Source organism: Babylonia areolata, chromosome 25, assembly GCF_041734735.1.
Source record: "Babylonia areolata isolate BAREFJ2019XMU chromosome 25, ASM4173473v1, whole genome shotgun sequence".
Classification (NCBI taxonomy): domain Eukaryota; kingdom Metazoa; phylum Mollusca; class Gastropoda; order Neogastropoda; family Buccinidae; genus Babylonia; species Babylonia areolata.
In genome coordinates, this window is record NC_134900.1 from 37,707,878 (window position 1) to 37,730,888 (window position 23,011).

At 45.6% G+C, this 23,011-nt stretch overlaps 1 protein-coding gene across 2 annotated transcripts in view; it reads left to right on the forward strand.

Annotated features, from left to right (window-relative positions):
- LOC143299921 (stabilin-2-like) overlaps window positions 1-23,011 on the forward strand; it is a 283,357-nt gene that overhangs the window by 252,941 nt on the left and 7,405 nt on the right. For both annotated transcript variants that reach the window (XM_076613459.1, XM_076613458.1), the window contains exons 30-39: window positions 259-357; window positions 1,925-2,053; window positions 5,053-5,181; window positions 5,634-5,783; window positions 9,761-9,803; window positions 12,934-13,089; window positions 16,168-16,364; window positions 17,186-17,464; window positions 18,655-18,756; window positions 20,165-20,302. In XM_076613459.1, coding sequence (XP_076469574.1) covers window positions 259-357; window positions 1,925-2,053; window positions 5,053-5,181; window positions 5,634-5,783; window positions 9,761-9,803; window positions 12,934-13,089; window positions 16,168-16,364; window positions 17,186-17,464; window positions 18,655-18,756; window positions 20,165-20,302 — 1,422 coding nt within the window. The remainder of the gene's footprint in view (window positions 1-258; window positions 358-1,924; window positions 2,054-5,052; window positions 5,182-5,633; window positions 5,784-9,760; window positions 9,804-12,933; window positions 13,090-16,167; window positions 16,365-17,185; window positions 17,465-18,654; window positions 18,757-20,164; window positions 20,303-23,011) is intronic.

The following is a 23,011-nucleotide window of genomic DNA, read 5'->3' on the forward strand; positions in this document are numbered from 1 at the left end:
TTTGTGTGCGTATGTGTGTGTGTATGTGTGTGCTGCTTGGTCATTAAGGTGATGTCTGTTCACGAAAATGATTTGTGTGTGTGTGTGTGTGTGTGTGTGTGTGTGTGTGTGTGTGTGTGTGCTGTTTGGTCATTAAGGTAACGTTTATTCACTAAAATGATTGTGTGTGTGTCTGTGTGTACTGTTTGGTCATTAAGGTAACGTCTATTCACTAAAATGATTGTGTGTGTGTGTGTGTGTGTGTGTGTGTGTGTACAGAGGAAGGGCCTGATCGAAGAGCTGCAGTCCATGGACCACTACACCCTGTTCGTCCCTGACAACTCCGTGTTCAATTCCCGGGACGTCAAGCGTACCATTGTAAGGAGCCAGCGTTTTTCTTCTGTCGTCGCCTGTTCTCTACTTTCTTTTCTTTTCTAATTTTTGTGCTGTCTACTCTGTTCTTCTTTCTACTGCGCGGTCTGTCGGTCTGTGTGCTTCTTTCAGTCTCTCACGTGTGTGTACACAGAAGTCCCGTCTATGTATATTGACTTTACTCCCTTTCAGTTGAGTGTGTGTACATCGGTCCTGTCGTCTTGTGTGTGGGGGATGGGGTGAGATGGTAGTGTGTGTGTGTGACTGTGTGTGTGGGTGTGTGTGTGTGGGTGGGTGGGTGTGTGTCGGTGTTTTCGCTTTACTGCCAGGCTGGATTTCTCGACATAATTTTTGCATGGGACAGCCCTTGTGTTGCCGTTGGTTCTTTTACGTGCGCTCGGTTTTGCGGGACCTTGGTTTATCGTGTCCTCCGAATGATATAACTGAAAGTAAGGTTTAGCAATTGATGTTGCATGTCTCTTTTAGCATGTAACAAAGTATGTCCATCTTCTGCTGTCAAACAGATGTTAAAATCTTTACAAACGATGTGTGGCTTTGGTGTACGTGTGAAGATAAAGTAGTCAGTGTAATAACCGTGCTTGGGGTTGTCTGTGTGTGTGCGTGCATGCGCGCGCGCGTGTGTATGTGTGTGTACAAAAAAGAGAGGAGGGATAGGGGCAGTCGTACAAATAGTATTTGAATGGTAGATATATCGACGTATAGATGGATGTACAAACGTGTGGATAGAAGCAGCGTAAATGGATTTTTATTTGTCTCGTGTTCTGTTTTGTAAATTGAAAATACTCAGAAGAATGATGAACACAAACTGTCGTCAGTTTGATTCGTTCTAAACGCGATTGTAATGACACAACCAAGAAAACGCGCCAGAACTTGTGGAACAGCCGTACCGTCGGTCAGGCGTTGGACTTGTGACCCAGTGTTCACCAGGGATCGGGGTTCGGGGCCCCGTTTCGGCATGGTGCTGTGTCCTTGGGGAAAGGCACTTTACACCGAATTCCCCACTCCACCCGGGTTGTGAACGGGTACCTGACTCCAGTGTGGGGAAAGGTTTAAAGGGCGGGAGGAGAGGCCTGGGCCCCGCCTTCTGATTCCGAGCCCTGGATACAGTGGATAGGAATTCACTTACCCAATGGCCGTGAATGCCAGGAAACCAACCCCGATGACATAGGAAAGGTTTTTTTGACAGAACTAAGGGGCTGGGGACTTCCCACGCTATCTCACACATGGCGCCCCCCCCCCCTCCAACTCCCCACGCTTTCTCACACAGCCCCCCCCCCTCCCCACGCTTTCTCACATGCCCCCCCCCCCCTCCCCACGCTTTCTCACACATGCGCCCCCCCCCTCCCCACGCCCCCCCCTCCCCACGCTTTCTCACATGCCCCCCACCCCTCCCCGCCCCTCCTTTCACGCAATGAAAAGAAAGTTAGGGAGAGGGGGAACAACACCGCTTTCTCCCACTCTCCCCGCTTCCCACCCCCCTCAGTTGACGAGACAGCGGTGCACTGTGAACAGAAATGGTGGACTAGGAGACGTTTCCTGTGGTACATTGCAGACAGCGGACTTCCTGAAGTACTACATCCTGCCCTCCATCGTGCTGACACCGGCAGTGGACGACAACCAGACAGTGTCCACGTTGCTGGGCGACACCCACCAGCTCCGCTTCAACACCAGGGGCTCTCAGGTAGGGCACCAGTGTAGGCTGTCAGGTAGGGCACCAGTGTAGGCTGTCAGGTAGGGCACCAGTGTAGGCTGTCAGGTAGGGCACCAGTGTAGGGCACCAGTGTAGGCTGTTAGGTAGGGCACCAGTGTAGGCTGTCAGGTAGGGCACCAGTGTAGGGCACCAGTGTAGCCTGTCAGGTAGGGCACCAGTGTAGGGCACCAGTGTAGCCTGTCAGGTAGGGCACCAGTGTAGGGCACCAGTGTAGGCTGTCAGGTAGGGCACCAGTGTAGGCTGTTAGGTAGGGCACCAGTGTAGGCTGTCAGGTAGGACACCAGTGTAGACTGTCAGGTAGGACACCAGTGTAGGCTGTTAGGTAGGACACCAGTGTAGGCTGTCAGGTAGGACACCAGTGTAGGCTGTCAGGTAGGACACCAGTGTAGGCTGTCAGGTAGGACACCAGTGTAGGCTGTCAGGTAGGACACCAGTGTAGGCTGTTAGGTAGGACACCAGTGTAGGCTGTCAGGTAGGATACCTGTGTAGGGCACCAGTGTAGGCTGTCAGGTAGGACACCAGTGTAGGCTGTTAGGTAGGACACCAGTGTAGGCTGTCAGGTAGGACACCAGTGTAGGCTGTCAGGTAGGACACCAGTGTAGGCTGTTAGGTAGGACACCAGTGTAGGCTGTCAGGTAGGACACCAGTGTAGGCTGTCAGGTAGGACACCAGTGTAGGCTGTCAGGTAGGGCACCAGTGGCAGGCTGTCAGGTAGGGCACCAGTGTAGGGCACCAGTGTAGCCTGTCAGGTAGGCACCAGGCTGTCAGGCAGGGCACCAGTGTAGGCTGTCAGGTAGGGCACCAGTGTAGGCTGTCAGGTTGGGCACCAGTGTAGGCTGTCAGGTAGGGCACCAGTGTAGGCTGTCAGGTAGGGCACCAGGCTGTCAGGTAGGACACCTATGTAGGCTGTCAGGTAGGGCACCAGTGTAGGCTGTCAGGTTGGGCACCAGTGTAGGCTGTCAGGTAGGGCACCTGTGTAGGCTGTCAGGTAGGGCACCAGTGTAGGCTGTCAGGTTGGGCACCAGTGTAGGCTGTCAGGTAGGACACCAGTGTAGGCTGTCAGGTTGGGCACCAGTGTAGGCTGTCAGGTAGGACACCAGTGTAGGCTGTCAGGTAGGGCACCAGTGTAGGCTGTCAGGTAGGGCACCAGTGTAGGCTGTCAGGAAGGGCACCTGTGTAGGCTGTCAGGTAGGGCACCAGTGTAGGCTGTCAGGTAGGACACCAGTGTAGGCTGTCAGGTAGGGCACCAGTGTAGACTGTCAGGTAGGACACCAGTGTAGGCTGTCAGGTAGGATACCTGTGTAGGCTGCCCGGTAGGGCACCATGCGTTCTCAGGTAGGGAGGGCACACTGACATCCCCCATTCGCCTATTTCTTGATCACTAAACTGGGGAGCCTGATTCGCCTAGGTGCTCAGTTGCTTTCTCTCCCTCTCCTCGCAGTCCCTCTTTCCCATCTCTCTCTCTCTCTCTCTCTCTCTCTCTCTCTCTTCCCATCTCTCTCTCTCTCTCTCTCTCTCTCTCTTCCCATCTCTCTCTCTCTCTCTCTCTCTCTTCCCATCTCTCTCTCTCTCTCTCTCTCTCTCTCTCTCTCTCTTCCCCTCTCTCTCTCTCTGTCTGTGTGTATGTTTAAAAAAAAAAGAAATATATCATTTCCTCATTGGATAAATCATATACACTTGCACAACATATTAAACAGATTTGATGATGAGGTTAATATAAAAATACCAAGCTGTAAAACAACAAAGGTTAAATTTATAAGGCTTCAGAAAAAAACAAACAAAAAAACATGAGATTACAGCAGTAGAATTAACATTCATACAGTCAACTAACTAAACATCTCAACTTGAATTCAAATTCAGCGCAAAAGAAACATCAGTTCCACAGTAAAGTTAATACATTGAAAAACACAACTTTTTAAAGTCGGTGGGTGTAGTACATTATTGCATCTGTTAGCTATCTGCTTTTGTTTTATAACTCTTTTGTAATATTTGGGGTGGGGGGGGGAGGGGGGGCAGGGAGACTGGTGGTGGTGGTGGTGTCTTTTTGCGGTGTTTTTTCCTCATTCAACGCGATCTATAATCCAAGTTGTTTAGCTCTGACATGGCTGTGTGTATTCTGGTGGGCTTCAGACAACGAAGAGAGGAAAGGAAGGATCAGAGAATTTAGTGTTTGGTGAATCGGGGCATGATAGTGCAAATCAGGAAGACACATTTTATTTCTTAGTAGCGGTGGTGATATTGATGGTGGTGGTAGTTGAGGTGATAGTAGTGGTGGTGGTATTATTCTTATTATTATAAGAGCACTAGTAGTAAACGTGTCATCATTGTCACAATGATGATTCTGCTACTTATGTTATTATTATTGTTATGAGAAATAGTAGTAGTAGTAGTATACTTATTATGATGATGATGATGTTGATACAGCTGCTATTGATTGACTGATTGATTGATATGGATACTTATATAGAGCCTATCCTCTGTCTAAGACCAAGCTCTAAGCGCTTTACAAACACGGGGTCATTTATACTACAGGCTGCCTACCGGGTAGAGCCGACTGACAGCTGCCATTGGGCGCTCATCATTCGTTTCCTGTGTCATTCAATCAAGTTTCAGTCATGCACACATACACACTCAGACAGACAGGTAGCATTTTACATGTATGACCGTTCTCTTTATTTACCCCGCCATGTAGACAGCCATACTCCGTTTTCGGGGATGTGCATGCTGGGTATGTTCTTGTTTCCATAACCCACCGAACGCTGACATGGATGACAGGATCTTTAACGTGCGTATTTGATCTTCTGCGTGCGTATACACCTGAAGGGGGTTCAGGCACTAGCAGGTCTGCACATGTGTTGACCTGGGAGATCGGAAAAATCTCCACCCTTTACCCACCAGGCGTGGTGCGATGCTACTGCTACACATTGTTGTTGGTCTTGTTGTTTTATTGATTTGATTATTGACTGCAGGTGTTGGTGAACGGGGTGCCGATCGTGACGGCCAACGTGCTGATGGTGGAGGGGGTGGTACACACCATCTCTGGCCTCCTCCACCCCGCCCTCCATTTCTGCAACCGTACCACCTACAAGAGACAGTTTGTGAGTGGTCAGCTCCTCTGTGTGTGTGTGTGTGTGTGTGTGCGCGTGTGTGTGTGTCGGGGTGCGCGTGTGTGTGTCGGGGTGTGCGTGTGTCGGAGTGTGTGTGCATCTTTTTGTTTAAGTATGTGGTGGGATTTTGGTGCCGTTTTTGTTGTTGTTGTTTTGTTAACCATGTAGATAAAAAAAATAATACAGTGCATACTGATGTTCCAATATTCGCACATAACGTGTGTGTGTGTGTGTGTGTGTGTGTGTGTGTGTGTGTGTGTGTGTCTTTTTGTTTGTGTGTGTGTGGTGGGTTTTTGGTGATGTTTTTGTTGTTCAGCCATGCATATAAAATACTGTGCATGTGTTCCAATATTCGCACATAACATGTGTGTATGTGTGTGTGCGTGCACACGCGTACATGTGTGTGTGTGTGTGTGTGTGTGTGTGCGCGTCGTGGTGTGCAGGGTGAGTGCAGCAGATGCACCCGGCAAAACAACGTGACGTGCCCAGAGGGGTTCGAGTCCACGGGCCCCGTGGAGCGACACAACTGTCTGGTCAGGAGGGGGGGTCGCATGTACCTGGGCTGTAGGGCCATCTGTCAGCAGTCCATTTCTGTGAGTCATGTCTGTCAGGCTGTGCTGTCTTGTGCTGTGTTGCAAAGTGCTGTGCTGTGTTGTACTGTGCTGTGCTGTGTTGTGCTGTGCTGTGTTGCAAAGTGCTGTGCTGTGTTGTACTGTGCTGTGTTGTACTGTGCTGTGCTGTGTTGTACTGTGCTGTGTTGTACTGTGCTGTGCTGTGTTGCAAAGTGCTGTGCTGTGTTGTGTTCCGCACTACTGTACTGTGCTGTATTGTTTTCGTAAGTACTGTATTGTACTGTACTGTATTGTACTGTGTTGTACTGTGTTGTATTGTACTGTATTGTACTGTACTGTGTTGTACTGCACTGTGTCATACCGTGTTGTGCTGTGCTGTGCTGTATTGTTTTCAAAAGTACTGTCTTGTATTGTACTGTGTTGTACTGTACTGTATTGTATTGTATTGTACTGTGTTGTACTGCACTGTGTCATACCGTGTTGTGCTGTGCTGTGTTGGGTTGAGGTGCTAAACTGTGCTGTGCTGTGATTTTCTGTATCGTACTGTACTATGCTGTATCGTGAGTGAGCAGGTCATGTGTCTGTGCGAGACGGTTTGTTGTGTCACTAAGTCTCACTGGTATTTTAATCCTTCTAAGACCCTGGCCCCTTTCTGAAGGGGGGGTGGGGGGGGGGGGAATAAGATTTTATGAACAAAACTACAGTCTGACAAGTGCCACAGATCTCCAGAACTCTCAAATCAAAGACAGCGGGACACAAAAGTCTCCAGTGTTAATTGAAAGGTTTTGTACAAACACAGTACTGAATTTTCCCCATTGTTGGGTGACATCAACAGACTCAGTTGAAATAAACATAGTTCAGTGTAAACAAACACTGCTCATTGTCAAATTTCTGCGGTATAATCACCGTCATAGACGTCACTCAAAAGAGGGTCTCGGAGACCAAATGGACCTCATTATCGACTGAACCTTTGCACAGTGTCACGGCTCGTAGCATTCATTTGTGCGTGTGTTCGTGTGTTCGTATGTTCGTCCCCCTTCTCCTCCTCTCCCTTACCCCTCTCCCTTTCCCCTCTCCTTTCCCCTCTCCCTTTCCCCTCTCCCTTTCCCCTCTCCTCTCCCCTCTCCTCTCCCCTCTCCTTTCCCCTCTCCCTTTCTCCTCTCCCTTTCTCCCTCCTTCTCTCTCCCCCTTTGTGCTCTGTCGTTCTCTTGTGTGCTCAGTTCTGTCCCGAACTGAAGCACGTGAATCCGTTTGTGATGTGTGTGTGTGACATGTCCTTAGTCATTCTCGCTCTGAACTCTTGAGGTGAGTTCAGAGTTAACGTCGTTGTGAGGGAAGAGTTTTGCTGGGCCTTTGGTGCCGAGCTTTGGAAGGAGAAGGGTCGCCGTTCCAGCAAGTGAGCTGTTGGGTGCCCTCTTGGCCAGTCGTGGGGTTCGGTTCTGGTGTGACCCCCTTCTGCCTCTGTGTGGATCTGTGTTTCGTGTTCTCTCCTGGGCCAGTGGCGAGCCTGATTCCTGCCTGGTGACAGATTTGTTCCCTTGACTTTTCCTGTGGGTTCCCCCTGTCTGCTACCCCGACGGAACTCCAGGGTTCGCCTCTACAGTCATTCCCCTTCAGCCCTGTCCTTTCCAAATCCCCTCACTTCCACTCCTTCCCCCCACCTCATATTCCCAACATCCTCACCCACAGTCCCTCCTCCCGCTTCCACCCCCTCCGTTTCTGCGGGCGTACGACTGAAGCCAGTTCAAGATGCTGTCCTTCAACAGACGAACGTGATTGTGGTTCAAGTGGACTGACATTTTGTTTTTTTCTTTTGCGTAGATCCGTGCTGCTGTTATTGGGACTGACTGTACCTTAATCACGCTGTTATGATGTAACTAAAGTGTTGCTGTAGTTAAGTGTTTCAATTTGTGTGTCTGGACTAGGGTAGTCAAAAATGTACAACAGTAAAGAATTGAGCTGATTTATCTATGTTTCTGTGTTTTATGTTGTCGGGGTGTTAGTTAGTCTGGGAAGGTGCGGGGGGTTCATGGGCAACCCCTTATGGGTTGTGACACACAGCAGACATAACAATGCAGCATCATTGAATGTAAATGTAGTTAAAATGAACCACAAATGTCACTGAGTTCTCTGGAGAAAGAGAATTCATCACAATTTGCACTGGGTGAGTGAGGCGAGAAGAGTGAGGTAACGTGGGATCTGGGACAGGCTGTAGCCCTACAGACGGGAATGTATATACAGTTGTTCATTCACATTGGTCTTCATAATATGAGAGAGAGAGAGACAGGATAAGAGAGAGGGAAATAGAGGCACAGATGGAGAGAGAGAGAGAGAGAGAGAGAGAGAGAGAGAGATGAAGGAAAAAAACAAGAACAAGAACAAAAATAGACATCTTTATTCATCAAGGATCTAACTGAAGCTTAATTTATAAAAGAAAACAAAACCAGAAGAAGAAGAAGAAGAAAAATCTCTACATAGAAAGAAATGTAAAAGAAAGAGAGCAGACTTGTGATTGATATTACAGGGAGGAGGATACACAGGGCTAAAGGATAGGGACACCGGGGAAAAAACAACACATTTGCACAAAAAAAGAAAAATCAATGAAACATGTAATCTTTTTATTTTCTATGCCTTGATTAATTAATATGCAGTGGATATCAGTTTTGTGTGAAAGAATGGATATGGGCAATAGATGGATGGTTAAAATGCTGAGCTTTCAATCAGAAGAAGAAAGAAAGAAAGAATACACTCATCATAAAGAGCAAAATATTCCAACGCCTTTTGTGCGTTCACACAGAGCACGCATGATAGAAGAAACTGACAAACCCAAAATACAGGCAAGGGAAGAAGTAGGTATACTTGGTAAAATGATGGAAAAGGATATGTCATTTCATTGCCGGGTCAGTTGTATATATTTGCTAGCTTTTAACAAGGTCATCTTCCTCAATGCAAGTGATACGGTGATAGAATGTTCATGAAGAGTTTGTGTGTGTGAATTTTTTTTCCCTCCATGAATGAAACAAAGAATGTCACTTTGTGATACGTAAAGGAATAAGTAAACAAACAGAAAAAAACACACAAAACAAACAAACAAAAAAACAACAACAAAAAACAGCGAGTACATGATAAATTAATAGCCTTAATGAGTGCATTCTGGAGGAGATCATTAGTGAATGATAAATGCGTATATTTTAATAAAATTAGTGAAAGAAAAAAAAGTACATTCTAGTGAAAATAATTAGTAATAAATGATTAATGTGTACATTGTATTGAGTGATAACTAGATGTGTACATTGTAGTGAGTGATAACTAGATGTGTACATTGTAGTGAGTGATAACTAGATGTGATGTGTACATTGTAGTGAGTGATAACTAGATGTGATGTGTACATTGTAGTGAGTGATAACTAGATGTGTACATTGTAGTGAGTGATAACTAGATGTGATGTGTACATTGTAGTGAGTGATAACTAGATGTGTACATTGTAGTGAGTGATAACTAGATGTGATGTGTACATTGTAGTGAGTGATAACTAGATGTGTACATTGTAGTGAGTGATAACTAGATGTGTACATTGTAGTGAGTGATAACTAGATGTGATGTGTACATTGTGGTGAGTGATAACTAGATGTGTACATTGTAGTGAGTGATAACTATATGTGATGCGCACATTGTAGTGAGTGATAACTAGATGTGTACATTGTAGTGAGTGATAACTAGATGTGTACATTGTAGTGAGTGATAACTAGATGTGTACATTGTAGTGAGTGATAACTATATGTGATGCGCACATTGTAGTGAGTGATAACTAGATGTGTACATTGTAGTGAGTGATAACTAGATGTGATGCGCACATTGTAGTGAGTGATAACTAGATGTGATGTGTACATTGTAGTGAGTGATAACTAGATGTGTACATTGTAGTGAGTGATAACTAGATGTGTACACTGTGGTGAAGATCCCTATTCGTCAGGGTAATTACCACCTGTCTTTTCCAGGTTCCTCAGTGTTGTTCGGGGTACTATGGCCCCAACTGTCTCGGTAAGTATCCTCTCCAATGTGGAATGGAACTGTATTGTGACAGTTTTTCGGCTTATTGAAAACGTTAATATGTGCAGAAACACTGTGTCGCGCATGCATGTGTGTGTGTGTGTGTGCATGCGCATTTTTTAACAAATGCATTTTCTCTGGAAATACTGTATTCGTCAAATCCCAAATCGGTTTTAAAGTAATGAAAACAAAATCGTTTCTTTTCTCACAGTCCAATTCCATTCCGGAAAGTAAAAAAAACAAAAAACAAAAACATTGTGAGAAAAGTTTCCACAAACATTTTACTATTACAGAGTTATTTCTTTTTGACAAAATTTTAGCATTTTAAACTTATGCTTCGACACATTGGGTAATAGCAGTCTTTATATATATATATATATATATATATATATATATATATATATATATATATTTTTTTTTTTTTTTTTTTTTTTTTTTTTTAAATAGTAACTGCTACAGAAGTTTCACTGATGCATACAGCTGCCAAGAGCATTGGTTTAAAAATAGATCAAGGCATAGACAGGCTACTGTGCTTTTACACTTGATGTGAAGGCCTTGCAATGTTCTACATTTGCCCAGGTGGTCATTTTGTCCGCTAAAGCAGTGTGTTTCTTAACGGTTAACTCTCTCCATACGAACGGCGAAAGAGACGACGTTAACAGCGTTTCACCCCAATTACCATCATCAAAATATTGCAAGCGGAAGGCTCTTATACTGAAGAGGTGAATGTTGACAAAGAATACCACAATTCTGACGACGGAAGCTAAAGGTTGGGTCATTCAGACACCCACTGGACATCTGAGGGGTCTGTGTAGAGGAGAAGAGAGGACTGGCCGTACTGAGTGAGTTAACCTATTCATTTGAGCATACCTTTTGCACACATCGTGTGTGATAGGCTCCCTCCCTTCCCCTGGTATTCACCTTCATCGCTCGTAAAAAGAAAAAAAATTAGTAAGACAAGATCCTCTCCACGGAACATGACAAGAGGAACACTACCACAGGTTTACTGACGTTTCCAAACTGAACTGGAGCATTTCCTATCAGAACACATGTACTACGGTATTGGTAGTAGTTAAGGTAGTAGTAGTAGCAACATCAGCAGAAGTAGCAGCATTAGCAGTAACAGTGGTGGTGGAAGAATTAGTTGTAGTAGAGAGGAAGAGGAAGAAGAGGAGGAAGGAAGAGGAAGAAGAGGAGGTAGAGGTTGTTTGCGATGACTTGGGCATTGAAGATACAGGTGAAGGTTGTATCAGTTCAGTCCTTTCTGAGTGTCAGCACGCCAATGGCTGACGTGTCCCACAGGGGATGGGCAGACTGCTCCACAGCACTGCAGGGAATGTTGTGTGTTTGGCCTCTGCTTGTGTCCTGCTTTCTTTGTCTGTTTATATTCTGTTGTTTTTTTATCTGTCTATCAGTGGAATGATAATGTAACGATGATGATGACACTGGCAATGATGCACGGTGTATATTATTGTGATGTGTGTTCTGAGTTCCCAGGTGGGCAATAATGCACAGTGTATATTATTGTGATGTGTGTTCTGAGTTCCCAGGTGGGCAATGATGCACAGTGTATATTATTGTGATGTGTGTTCTGAGTTCCCAGGTGGGGAATGATGCACAGTGTATATTATTGTGGTGTGTGTTCTGAGTTCCCAGGTGGGGAATGATGCACAGTGTATATTATTGTGGTGTGTGTTCTGAGTTCCCAGGTGGGGAATGATGCACAGTGTATATTATTGTGGTGTGTGTTCTGAGTTCCCAGGTGGGCAATGATGCACAGTGTATATTATTGTGGTGTGTGTTCTGAGTTCCCAGGTGGGGAATGATGCACAGTGTATATTATTGTGGTGTGTGTTCTGAGTTCCCAGGTGGGGAATGATGCACAGTGTATATTATTGTGGTGTGTGTTCTGAGTTCCCAGGTGGGCAATGATGCACAGTGTATATTATTGTGGTGTGTGTTCTGAGTTCCCAGGTGGGGAATGATGCACAGTGTATATTATTGTGGTGTGTGTTCTGAGTTCCCAGGTGGGGAATGATGCACAGTGTATATTATTGTGATGTGTGTTCTGAGTTCCCAGGTGGGGAATGATGCACAGTGTATATTATTGTGGTGTGTGTTCTGAGTTCCCAGGTGGGAAATGATGCACAGTGTATATTATTGTGGTGTGTGTTCTGAGTTCCCAGGTGGGCAATGATGCACAGTGTATATTATTGTGATGTGTGTTCTGAGTTCCCAGGTGGGGAATGATGCACAGTGTATATTATTGTGATGTGTGTTCTGAGTTCCCAGGTGGGCAATGATGCACAGTGTATATTATTGTGATGTGTGTTCTGAGTTTCCAGGTGGGGAATGATGCACAGTGAATATTATTGTGATGTGTGTTCTGAGTTCCCAGGTGGGGAACCCTGTGGGGGGAATGGTGACGGTGATAATGGCTGGGTGGTGGTGGTGGTGATGGTCATGATGGTGATGGTGGTGGTGGTGGTGGTGATGATGATGATGGTGATGGTTGTGGTGGTCGTGATGGTCATGATGGTGATGGTGGTGGTGATGGTTATGGTGATGATGGTGATGATGGTGGTGATGATGGTGATGATGGTCATGATGGTGACGATGGTGGTCATGGTGATGGTGGTCGTGATGGTGATGATGGTGTTGATGACGGTGATGGTGGTGTTGATGATGGTGGTGATGATGGTGATGGTGGTGGTGGTGGTGATGATGGTAATGGTGGTGATGATGGTGGTGGTGGTGTTGGTGATGGTGATGATGGTGTTGATGACGGTGATGGTGGTGTTGATGATGGTGGTGGTGGTGGTGATGGTGATGGTGGTGGTGGTGATAATAATAATGATGTTGATGGTGATGATGATGATAAAGATGATGATGATAGTGGCGGTGGCGATAATAATAATGATGTTGATGGAGATGATGATGATAAAGATGATGATGATAGTGGTGATGATGGCGGTGATAATAATGATGATGGTGATGGTGATGATGATTGTGGTGATGATGATGGTGGTGGTGGTGATGATAATGATGATGATGATGATGATGATGGTGGTGATGATGATGATGGTGATGATGATGGTGGTGATGATGATGATGTGTGCAGAGTGTCCGGGTGGCCCCGAGGAGCCGTGTGGGGGGCGGGGCCTGTGTGATGACGGACAGGAGGGGCAGGGCATCTGTCTGTGTGACCGGCTGTTCTCTGGCCCTGTCTGTCAGCACTGCGAGGACGGCAACATGGCTGGGCCTGCCTGCAACATCAGTCAGTCATCACGTCCTCCTCATCACCATAATCATAATGATAATTATATTAATAATGTTGATGTTGATGATACTACTACTACTATATGATAATGATAATAATAATAATGTTGATGATACTACTACTACTACTGCTACTACTATATGATAATGACAATAATAATAATGTTGATGATACTACTACTACTACTACTACTACTACTACTACTACTACTACTACTACTATATGATAATGACAATAATAATAATGTTGATGATACTACTACTACTATATGATAATGATAATAATAATAATGTTGATGATACTACTACTACTACTACTACTACTACTATATGATAATGACAATAATAATAATGTTGATGATACTACTACTACTACTATATGATAATAACAATAATAATGTTGATGATACTACTACTACTACTACTACTACTACTACTACTACTACTACTACTACTACTACTACTACTACTTATGATGATAACAAAACAATGATAATGGTAATGACAATGATAGTATTGATGATAATACTGCTACTGCTACTAACAACAACAACGATATTGATACAACTACTACTAGTACTACTACTACTACTACTACCAACAACGAAAATAAAGATAATAACAACAATGACAATCATTATCATAATAATGATAATGAAAATAATAATAGTAATAATGATAATATTCATACATAACCTCCGTCATTCTGATTCCCTCGCATCTTTTAAATCTCATCTCAAAACTCACCTTTTCCCTCAGCAATAAGTTCAATTCTGGCAGGTCCACTTCCTTTGCATTAGCTGTGCTTGACTATGTGTGTATACATAAAAAAAAAAAATTATGTATGTGTACATAACTACATGCATGTATATGAATGTGTGTTGTGTGTTTATGTAAGTTTGTGCCTGCCTATGTGTGCGTATGTGTTAGGGTAGCTGTTAGATACACATGTATGTTAAAATGTATGTATGCAGTGTGCGTGCGTGCATGCGTGTGTGCATGCGTGTGTGTGTGTGTGTGTGTGTGTGTGTGTGTGTGTGTGGTCACATTTTGGTGTGTGTATGTAACATAGATGTAATGTTTTAAGTTAACAAAAGCGTTTTTGTAAAGCACCTAGAGCAGATTTCTGGATAGTGTGCTATATAAGTATCCATTATTATTATTATTATTATTATTATCAGGCATATGTGCAACATCAGTTAGTGGTGCCTTTACCTTCATCTGTTTTCTGCTGAAAGCCAGCCCAGCCACACAGAGCCATGATTACCAGGACTGTAAAAACTGAACGTCAGTTCTGATGAACCTGGGGAAGAAAGGAAGGAAGAAGAAGAAGAGAAAAAAAAAAACAGACAAGAAACTGTAAAACTAAACGTCAGTTCTGATGAACCTGGGGAAGAAAGAAAGGAAGAAGAAGAAGAGAAAAAAAAAAACAGACAAGAAACTGTAAAACTGAACGTCAGTTCTGATGAACCTGGGGAAGAAAGGAAGGAATAATAAAATAAAAAACCCAGACAAGAAACACATGTAAAATAAAACCAGGTACAAGTGCAGTCACAACCATGCACACTACCCAGTGTAAGACATGTCTCTCACATTGACCATTCCGTCAAATGTTCACAAGAGGATTAGAAAATAACGCTAAATGGAACTTGACTGAGTGTTCAATTATCTGCTGCAGATGATTAAAAAAACAAAACAAAAAACACACAAATAAATAAAAACTACTGAAGGCTTTGTAGAAAACTTAAGATATGATATGTGAATGGACCAGCCAGGCAGAGAATGAGGAAGGGAGAGACGAAGGAAAGAAAAGAGAAAAGTCAGGAGCAGAAAATTTGAGAAGAGGAACTTTCCTCTGCTGAGTTTCCAGAAGGTGGGTGTTGGGTTATTTCCCTTGAGGACTTTCGAGAAATTGCGAGAGTCGCTTGGCGGGGATAGATCACAACGAAATGTGATTGTTGTGCATTCATTTAAGGCTGAAGATTGTTTATTCTGAACGAGCCCCCGGTATTGTGCAGGAGAAGTGGGATAGATGTGCCTAATTATGATAATGATGATGATTCTTCTTCCTTCTCTCCAATAAATCTGTGAAAGGTGATTGGTAAGAAGCATACGAAAATAAGATTTTATATTAGTCCCCCCCCACCCCCCAAACCCCCTCCCTCTGTGACTGTCTTTCTGTCTCTGTCAATTCGTTTTATTGGGCTTGAAGGTGGGAAACATTTGTTAACATTGAAAATAAGATATAGAAAACTGTTGTGTATTTTTTCTTCTTACTTTAAAATTTTTTTTTTATTGATTAGTAATTTGGTTTGTGAGTTAATGACTGTTTTAATGTGTTTTCGTTGTTGTTTTTAATTCAGAAATATGAATATTGTGATTTCACACACACACACACACACACACACACACTCTCTCTCTCTCTCTCTCTCTCTCTCTCCTCCCCGCCCCCACCCCACTCCCACCCTCCCATGCCCTAACCAGGGAGAGAGATTCAATTATCTTTTTCCATTGACCTCTTCTGCCCTGTTACAACAGTTGTCCTCTGACCTCTCGCTGAATGGTACCAGTCCGACGTTGTTTATTGATGTTTGCCTCCACCACCACCACCCCCACTACCCCTTTCTTTCCCACATTCATAACCCTCCTCCTCTGTCTCCTTCATTCCGTTATCGGATTTTGAAGGTCGTAGGAGAAAGGTCCCGTCATCTTTTAACGGTCATCGGGGCGTTCAACTCCTAGTCTAGCACACAAACTAGGTTTGATCATAACTTTTTCATTGATTACGTTCAGCATTCTCTCCTGCATGACAGTGTCGTGTGTAATCAACATTAAAGAATAGTAACTCTCCACAGTTCAGGGTACACAACTTCTAGTCAGTGCTGCTTGTGCTTCTGATTCAGCTGGCACACACGTCAATAAATTTATGCAGGAACAAATCCAGTCGCTTCCTCGAAATCTTCTGGTGAACCTGAAAAAAAAAAAAAAAAAAAAAAAAAAAAACGAAAAAAAGTTTGCATGATTTGACACGCATGTGCAATCTCCGCTGATATTTTTTTTCTTTTTGGCACTCCAGGTAAACAGAGTTGTCAGTACAACAATGGAAACTGCAGCGCCAATGCCCAGTGCACTGACATCCCGGCCCCGGCTGATGATGGGGTGCACGTGCACTGCCGCTGTCGCCCTGGTTATGTAGGGGACGGGTACAAGTGCACTTCACCCTGTGACACTTACAACGGTGGTTGTCATGCCAACGCCACTTGCACGCTTCAGGTCGGTTTGTGTGTTGTTGTTGTGTGTGCAGACGTGTTATTCTCACCCCCACCACCACCGGTTTTAAACTTGATGACTTAACATGAAGATTATCAGATGGATTATAATGATGGTGGTTTTTGTTTGTTGTTGATGTTCTTACCCCACCATTCCTAGCTTTGGAGTGGACAACTAAGATATTATGATCATTATTATTGTCACTACTTTTTCCCTAACAATGACGTTTATATTTCTCAAGAAAACAGGGATTCAAATTCTGTATCAGATCATCAATATCACAAAATCTGATTCCACAAACGTATTACACCGTGGAAGCTATATCAGAGAATGTACATAAACGCTGACAACTTTACTTCACTTATAACTCGTTGTAAGGAATTTTTCTATTCTGCATACCCCCCCCCCTCCCAAAACACAACACACAAGCCAATACATGTAAATGTGGTGTTTTCTTCTTTTTTTTATATGCAGAGATATGTTATCATACTCTGTTTTATATATGTATTGTTTCAAGTGAGGCACTCAGAGACCATTATATGGGGAGTTTGCACCACATAGCTACTATCTATTTATGTTATTATCAATATCATTATCATATTATCTGTTATTATTATTACTATCATTATCATTACTGTTATAGTCGGGGGGGTTGTGCCACATATGTACTATCTGTTATTATTATCAATGTATTTAGGGAGTTTATTCTATCCTTTTGATGATGGTGATGATGATGATGATGATGATGATGATGGTGATGATGATTATAATGGGGATGATGATGATGATGGGGATGATGATGATGATGATGATGATGATGCCAGGCGGAGAGCCAGACAGTGCAGTGCACATGCAGGACAGGGTTTCACGGCTCGGGCGTCACGTGCACGGCCAACGTGGATGGGTGTGAGGAGGGGGAGCGGCACCACGGGGGTTGTTCCCCTTTCGCCGAGTGCCGCTACACGCCGCCCCCTGTCACAGCGCGTCATGAGACCCCGGTCACGTGTCGCTGTCTGGACGGGCACGTGGGCAACGGCACGCTGTGTGTCACCACGGTGCTGGACGCTGTGGCTCAGATGTCTGCTGCATCTGCCTTCCACCTGGTGGGTTTCTGTGTGTGGGTGTTACAGCTATCTGTGCATGTGTGTGAATGACTCGTGTGTAAGTGGTTTGATTGATTTGTCTGCACAACATTCAGAGCTATATAAATACTACTACTGCTACTATTTCATTGATGATGATGTTGTTCTTGCTCGATGTATAATTTTTTTTTTGGTGGTAATCGTAAAGTGATGGCGGCAGCAGCAGAACTATCGCCATTATTGTGTGTGTGTGTGTGTGTGTGTGAGTGTGAGTGAGTACGAATATGTTGATTTAAATACCTGCATATGGTGATTCTGAAAAAGAGTGGAGATAGGGGTATTATTGTAATGAAAAGGTGTTTCGGTTGCGTGTGTGTGATCTTCAGTTTAACATCTATTCACTATTAGTGTTATTAGACTGAAATAGTAGTTGTGGTGGATGAAACAAAGGGAATGCATGTGAATATTAGTGTAAGAAAGTGTTAATTGTATGTATTAGAGGAAAAGTATATTGTAAGAAAATAAAGTTTAAAGAGATTGTGGTGTGTAATGGATAATGTGTAATGTAATGTCATAGGAGGGAGAATATGTGTATGCATATCAACAAGTATTAACTCACAACAGTGCAGATATAAATAACGACATTAATCAAAATACATCAAAGGAGGAGACCAACTGCACTGGACTTTAAAATGGAAAGTGTATCCCTTATTATTCATTTTGTGGGGTATGGTCGATAATGAAGGTTCTCTGATGGTGCTGTCATTTGTACCTGAAGACAGATTTAAAACAGCAGTGCGATACATGATTCTGCAGCAGTACTGATGTCTGTTGGTCTGTGTTGGTTTAATAGTGCATGTGTTAGAATGGATGGGGCTGAAGAGTGTGTGTGTAATCAAACAAAATTTGTAGATGTATAATTTATAATGTGATATAACATACTTTTGATTGTTATATTCCAGTTTTTTGGTGCTAAATAGTTTCATCATATATATTTGCATTTTTGATTTGTTTTGATTTCATATGGTTGCTATAATTTTCATGAGGCTACAGTGTAATATCTCACAATGTGAGATAATAAAGTGTGCTCGATTTGAATTGACATAATGGCCTGATTTGTCCTGACCTGACTTGACCTGATGAGACTTGTACTGACATGATCTAAAATGTCATGACATGACGTATCTTGACCTAACTTGTCCTGCCTGCAGGAGGTGTTAGCTCCCCTGGTTCCAGACAACGTGAGTCAGCTGTTGGGCAGTGACCAGACTGCCATCACTGTCTTCATCCCGGTCAGCCCTGTGGACCTGTCGGTGAGTAGGTCTGTCTGTCTGCCATCTGTGGGGAGGTGGGGTATACAGGGGTCACACCTCTGTCTGCCATCTGTGGGGAGGTGGGGTATACAGGGGTCACAGCTCTGTCTGCCATCTGTGGGGAGGTGGGGTATACAGGGGTCACACCTCTGTCTTCCATCTGTGGGGAGGTGGGGTATACAGGGGTCACACCTCTGCCACCTGTGGGGAGGTGGGGTATACAGGGGTCACACCTCTGCCATCTGTGGGGAGGTGGGGTATACAGGGGTCACACCTCTGTCTGCCATCTGTGGGGAGGTGGGGTATACAGGGGTCACACCTCTGTCTGCCATCTGTGGGGAGGTGGGGTATACAGGGGTCACAGCTCTGCAACCCGTGAAGAGGTAGGGTATACAGGGGTCACACCTGTCTGCCACCCTTGGGGAGGTGGGGTATACAGGGGTCACACCTGTCTGCCACCCGAGGGGAGGTGTTTACAGGGGTCACAGCTCTGCAACATGTGGAGAGGTGGGGTATACAGGGGTCACAACTTTGTCAGCCATCCATGGGGAGGTGGGGTATACAGGGGTCACACCTGTCTGCCATCTGTGGGGTATACAGGGGTCACAACTCTGTCAGCCATCCATGGGGAGGTGGGGTATACAGGGGTCACACCTGTCTGCCACCTGTGGGGAGGTGGAGTTATACAGGGTGCACAACTCTACCATCCGTTGTAATATTTTCTAGAGGAAAAAGTCCGTAAATTGCAACATTTAAATATAATGGTGAAAGTCGTGAGATAGCATTCAGTGTTTGGTATCTTGGCATCAAATTCTGTTGTAAGTTTCAAGCCAGCAGAGAAAGATTTATATGAGTGTGCTGCAAGGGCAATGTTTTGTTTATTAAAGAAATGATGTATGTTAATGTTAGCTATTGATGTTCAACTAGACTTATTTGAACAAGCCGTTGTACCAGTTGTGTTGTATGGCGCCTTCAAATATGTGAGCTAGCCAATAAGCTTAAGATTAATTTTTTATAAGATGATTATGAAATTAGGAAGGCTTCTCCTTCACAAATGGTCTTAGATGAACAAAAATACCAACTACTTAACTGTTGGTATAAGCTGACAGGCCTAGGTAACTGTAATAAGGTCTCCAGTGTGATGAATAAATTTTTATTTCAGTTAACAGAAAGACAATGTATATGGAATACTACTTAATGACCGAGGAATGAGTAGACTCTGGACTGAACACTGACAATAAATTTAAACATTCATAAAATCATAAACAACCCAACATACGGTAATTCAGTACTTTTTAATTGTTTATTCCCAGGGGGTGTGAACATGGCCTAGAGAGCTAAAAGTTGTATTGTTGTCCCCAGGGGGTATGAACATGGCCTGGAGAACTAAATGTGTTGTTGTCCCCAGGGGGTGAACATAAACGACTATGTGGTACTGGATATCGTGGTGCTGACCCCAGACGTGGTGGCGGAGAGCAACACTTCCCAGGGAGCGATCGTGGCCTCCTCTGGTCTGCCACTCAGCGTCACTCTACGGGACGGGCAGGTAGGAAGTTGGAGACAGGTGAAGGGTGGAGCCAGCACAGCACAACACAACCTGTGTGTCAGGGGGGGGGGGGGGGGGGGAATGTGTGTTTCTCTGTCTGTGTCAGAGGGGAGATGGTGTGTGTCTCTGTCTGTATGTGTGTGTGTCTGTCTGTATGTCTGTGTCAGGGGGAGATGGTGTGTGTCTCTGTCTGTGTCAGGGGGGAGATGGTGTGTGTCAGTGTCTGTCTGTCTGTGTCGGGGGGGGGGGGGGGGGGGGGGTCAGTGTCTGTCTGTGTCAGGGGGGAGATGGTGTGTGTGTCTCTCTGTCTGTGTCAGGGGGAGATGGTGTGTGTCTCTGTCTGTCTGTCTGTGTCAGGGGGGAGATGGTGTCTGTCTCTGTCTGTCTGTGTCAGGTGGGAGATGGTGTGTGTCTCTGTCTGTATCAGGGGGGAGACGGTGTGTGTCTCTGTCTGTGTCAGGGGGGAGATGGTGTGTGTCTCTGTCTGTCTGTCTGTCTGTGTCAGGGGGGGAGAAGGTGTGTGTCTGTCAGTGTCTGTCTGTGTCCGGTGGGAGATGGTGTGTGTCTGTGTCTGTCTGTGTCAGGGGGGAGATGGTGTGTGTCTCTGTCTGTCTGTGTCATGGGGGAGATGTTGTGTGTCCACCATCTCCCCCCTGACACAGACAGAGACACACACACCACTTCGACCTTGACACAGACAGACAGAGACACACACCATCTCCCCCCCTGACACAGACAGAGACACACACCTTCTCCCCCCCTGACACAGACAGACACACACCATCTCCCCCCTAACACAGACAGACAGAGACGCACACACCATCGCCCCCCCTGACACAGACAAACAGAGACACACACCATCCCTCCTGACACACACCATCTTCCCCCCCTGACACACAGACAGACAGACACACACACCATCCCCCCTGACACACACAGACAGGGGGAGATGGTGTGTGTGTCTCTGTGTCAGGGGGGAGATGGTGTGTGTGTCTGTCTGTCTGTGTCAGGGGGGAGATGGTGTGCTCTGTCTGTCTGTCTGTGTCAGGGGGGAGATGGTGTGTGTGTCTCTGTCTGTCTGTGTCGGGGGGAGGTGGTGTGTGTCTCTGTCTGTATCAGGGGGGAAGATGGTGTGTGTCAGTGTCTGTCTGTGTCAGGGGGGAGATGGTGTGTGTCAGTGTCTGTCTGTGTCAGGGGGGAGATGGTGTGTGTCAGTGTCTGTCTGTGTCAGGGGGGAGATGTTGTGTGTCAGTGTCTGTCTGTGTTGGGGGGGAGATGTTGTGTGTCTACCATCTCCCCCGTGACACAGACAGAGACACACACCACTTCCACCTTGACACTGACTGACACTGACACACATCATCTCCCCCTGACACAGACAGACAGACAGAGACACACACCATCTCCCCCCCCTGACACAGACAGACACACACACACACACCATCTCCCCCCTGACACAGACAGACACTGACACACACCATCTCCCCCCTGACACAGACAGACAGGGGGAGATGGTGTGTGTGTCTCTGTGTCAGGGGGGAGATGGTGTGTGTCTGTGTCTGTCTGTCTGTGTCAGGGGGGGATGGTGTGCTCTGTCTGTGTCAGGGGGGATGGTGTGTGTCAGTGTCTGTCTGTGTCAGGGGGGGAGATGGTGCGTGTCTCTGTCTGTCTGTCTGTGTCCGGGGGGGAGATGGTGTGTGTCAGTGTCTGTCTGTCTGTGTCAGGGGGGAGATGGTGTGTGTCAGTGTCTGTCTGAGGGGGGAGATGGTGTGTGTGTGTGTCTGTGTCAGGGGGGGAGATGGTGTGTGTCTCTGTCTGTCTGCGTCGGGGTAGATGGTGTGTAGTCTGTCAGTGTCTGTCTGTGTCAGGGGGGAGGATGGTGTGTGTCAGTGTCTGGGGGGGATAGTGTGTGTCAGTGTCTGTCAGGGGGAGGATAGTGTGTGTCTCTGTCTGTCTGTGTCAGGGGGAGATGGTGTGTGTCTGTCAGTGTCTGTCTGTGTCCGGTGGGAGATGGTGTGTGTCTCTGTGTCCGGGGGAGATGGTGTGTGTCAGTGTCTGTCTGTCTGTGTCACGGGGGAGATGGTGTGTGTCAGTGTCTGTCTGTGTCAGGGGGGAGATGGTGTGTGTCTCTGTCTGTGTCATGGGGGAGATGTTGTGTGTCCACCATCTCCCCCCTGACACAGACAGACAGAGACACACACCACTTCCACCTTGACACAGACAGACTGACACTGACACACAACATCTCCCCCTGACACAGACAGACACACACCATCCCCCCTGACACAGACAGAGACACACACCATCTCCCCCCCTGACACAGACAGACACACACCATCTCCCCCCTGACACAGACACTGACACACACCATCTCCCCCCTGACACAGACAGACTGACACACACACACAGACAGACAGAGACACACACCATCCCCCCTGACACACACCATTTCCCCCCTGACACAGACAGACAGACAGACACACACACACACCATCTCCCCCACTGACACACAGACAGACAGGGGGAGATGGTGTGTGTGTCTCTGTGTCAGGGGGGAGATGGTGTGTGTGTCTCTGTGTCAGGGTCTGTCTGTGTCAGGGGGGGAGATGGTGTGCTCTGTCTGTCTGTGTCAGGGAGGATGTGGTGTGTGTCTCTGTCTGTGTTAGGGGGGAGATGGTGTGTCTGTCTCTGTCTGTCTGTGTCAGGGGG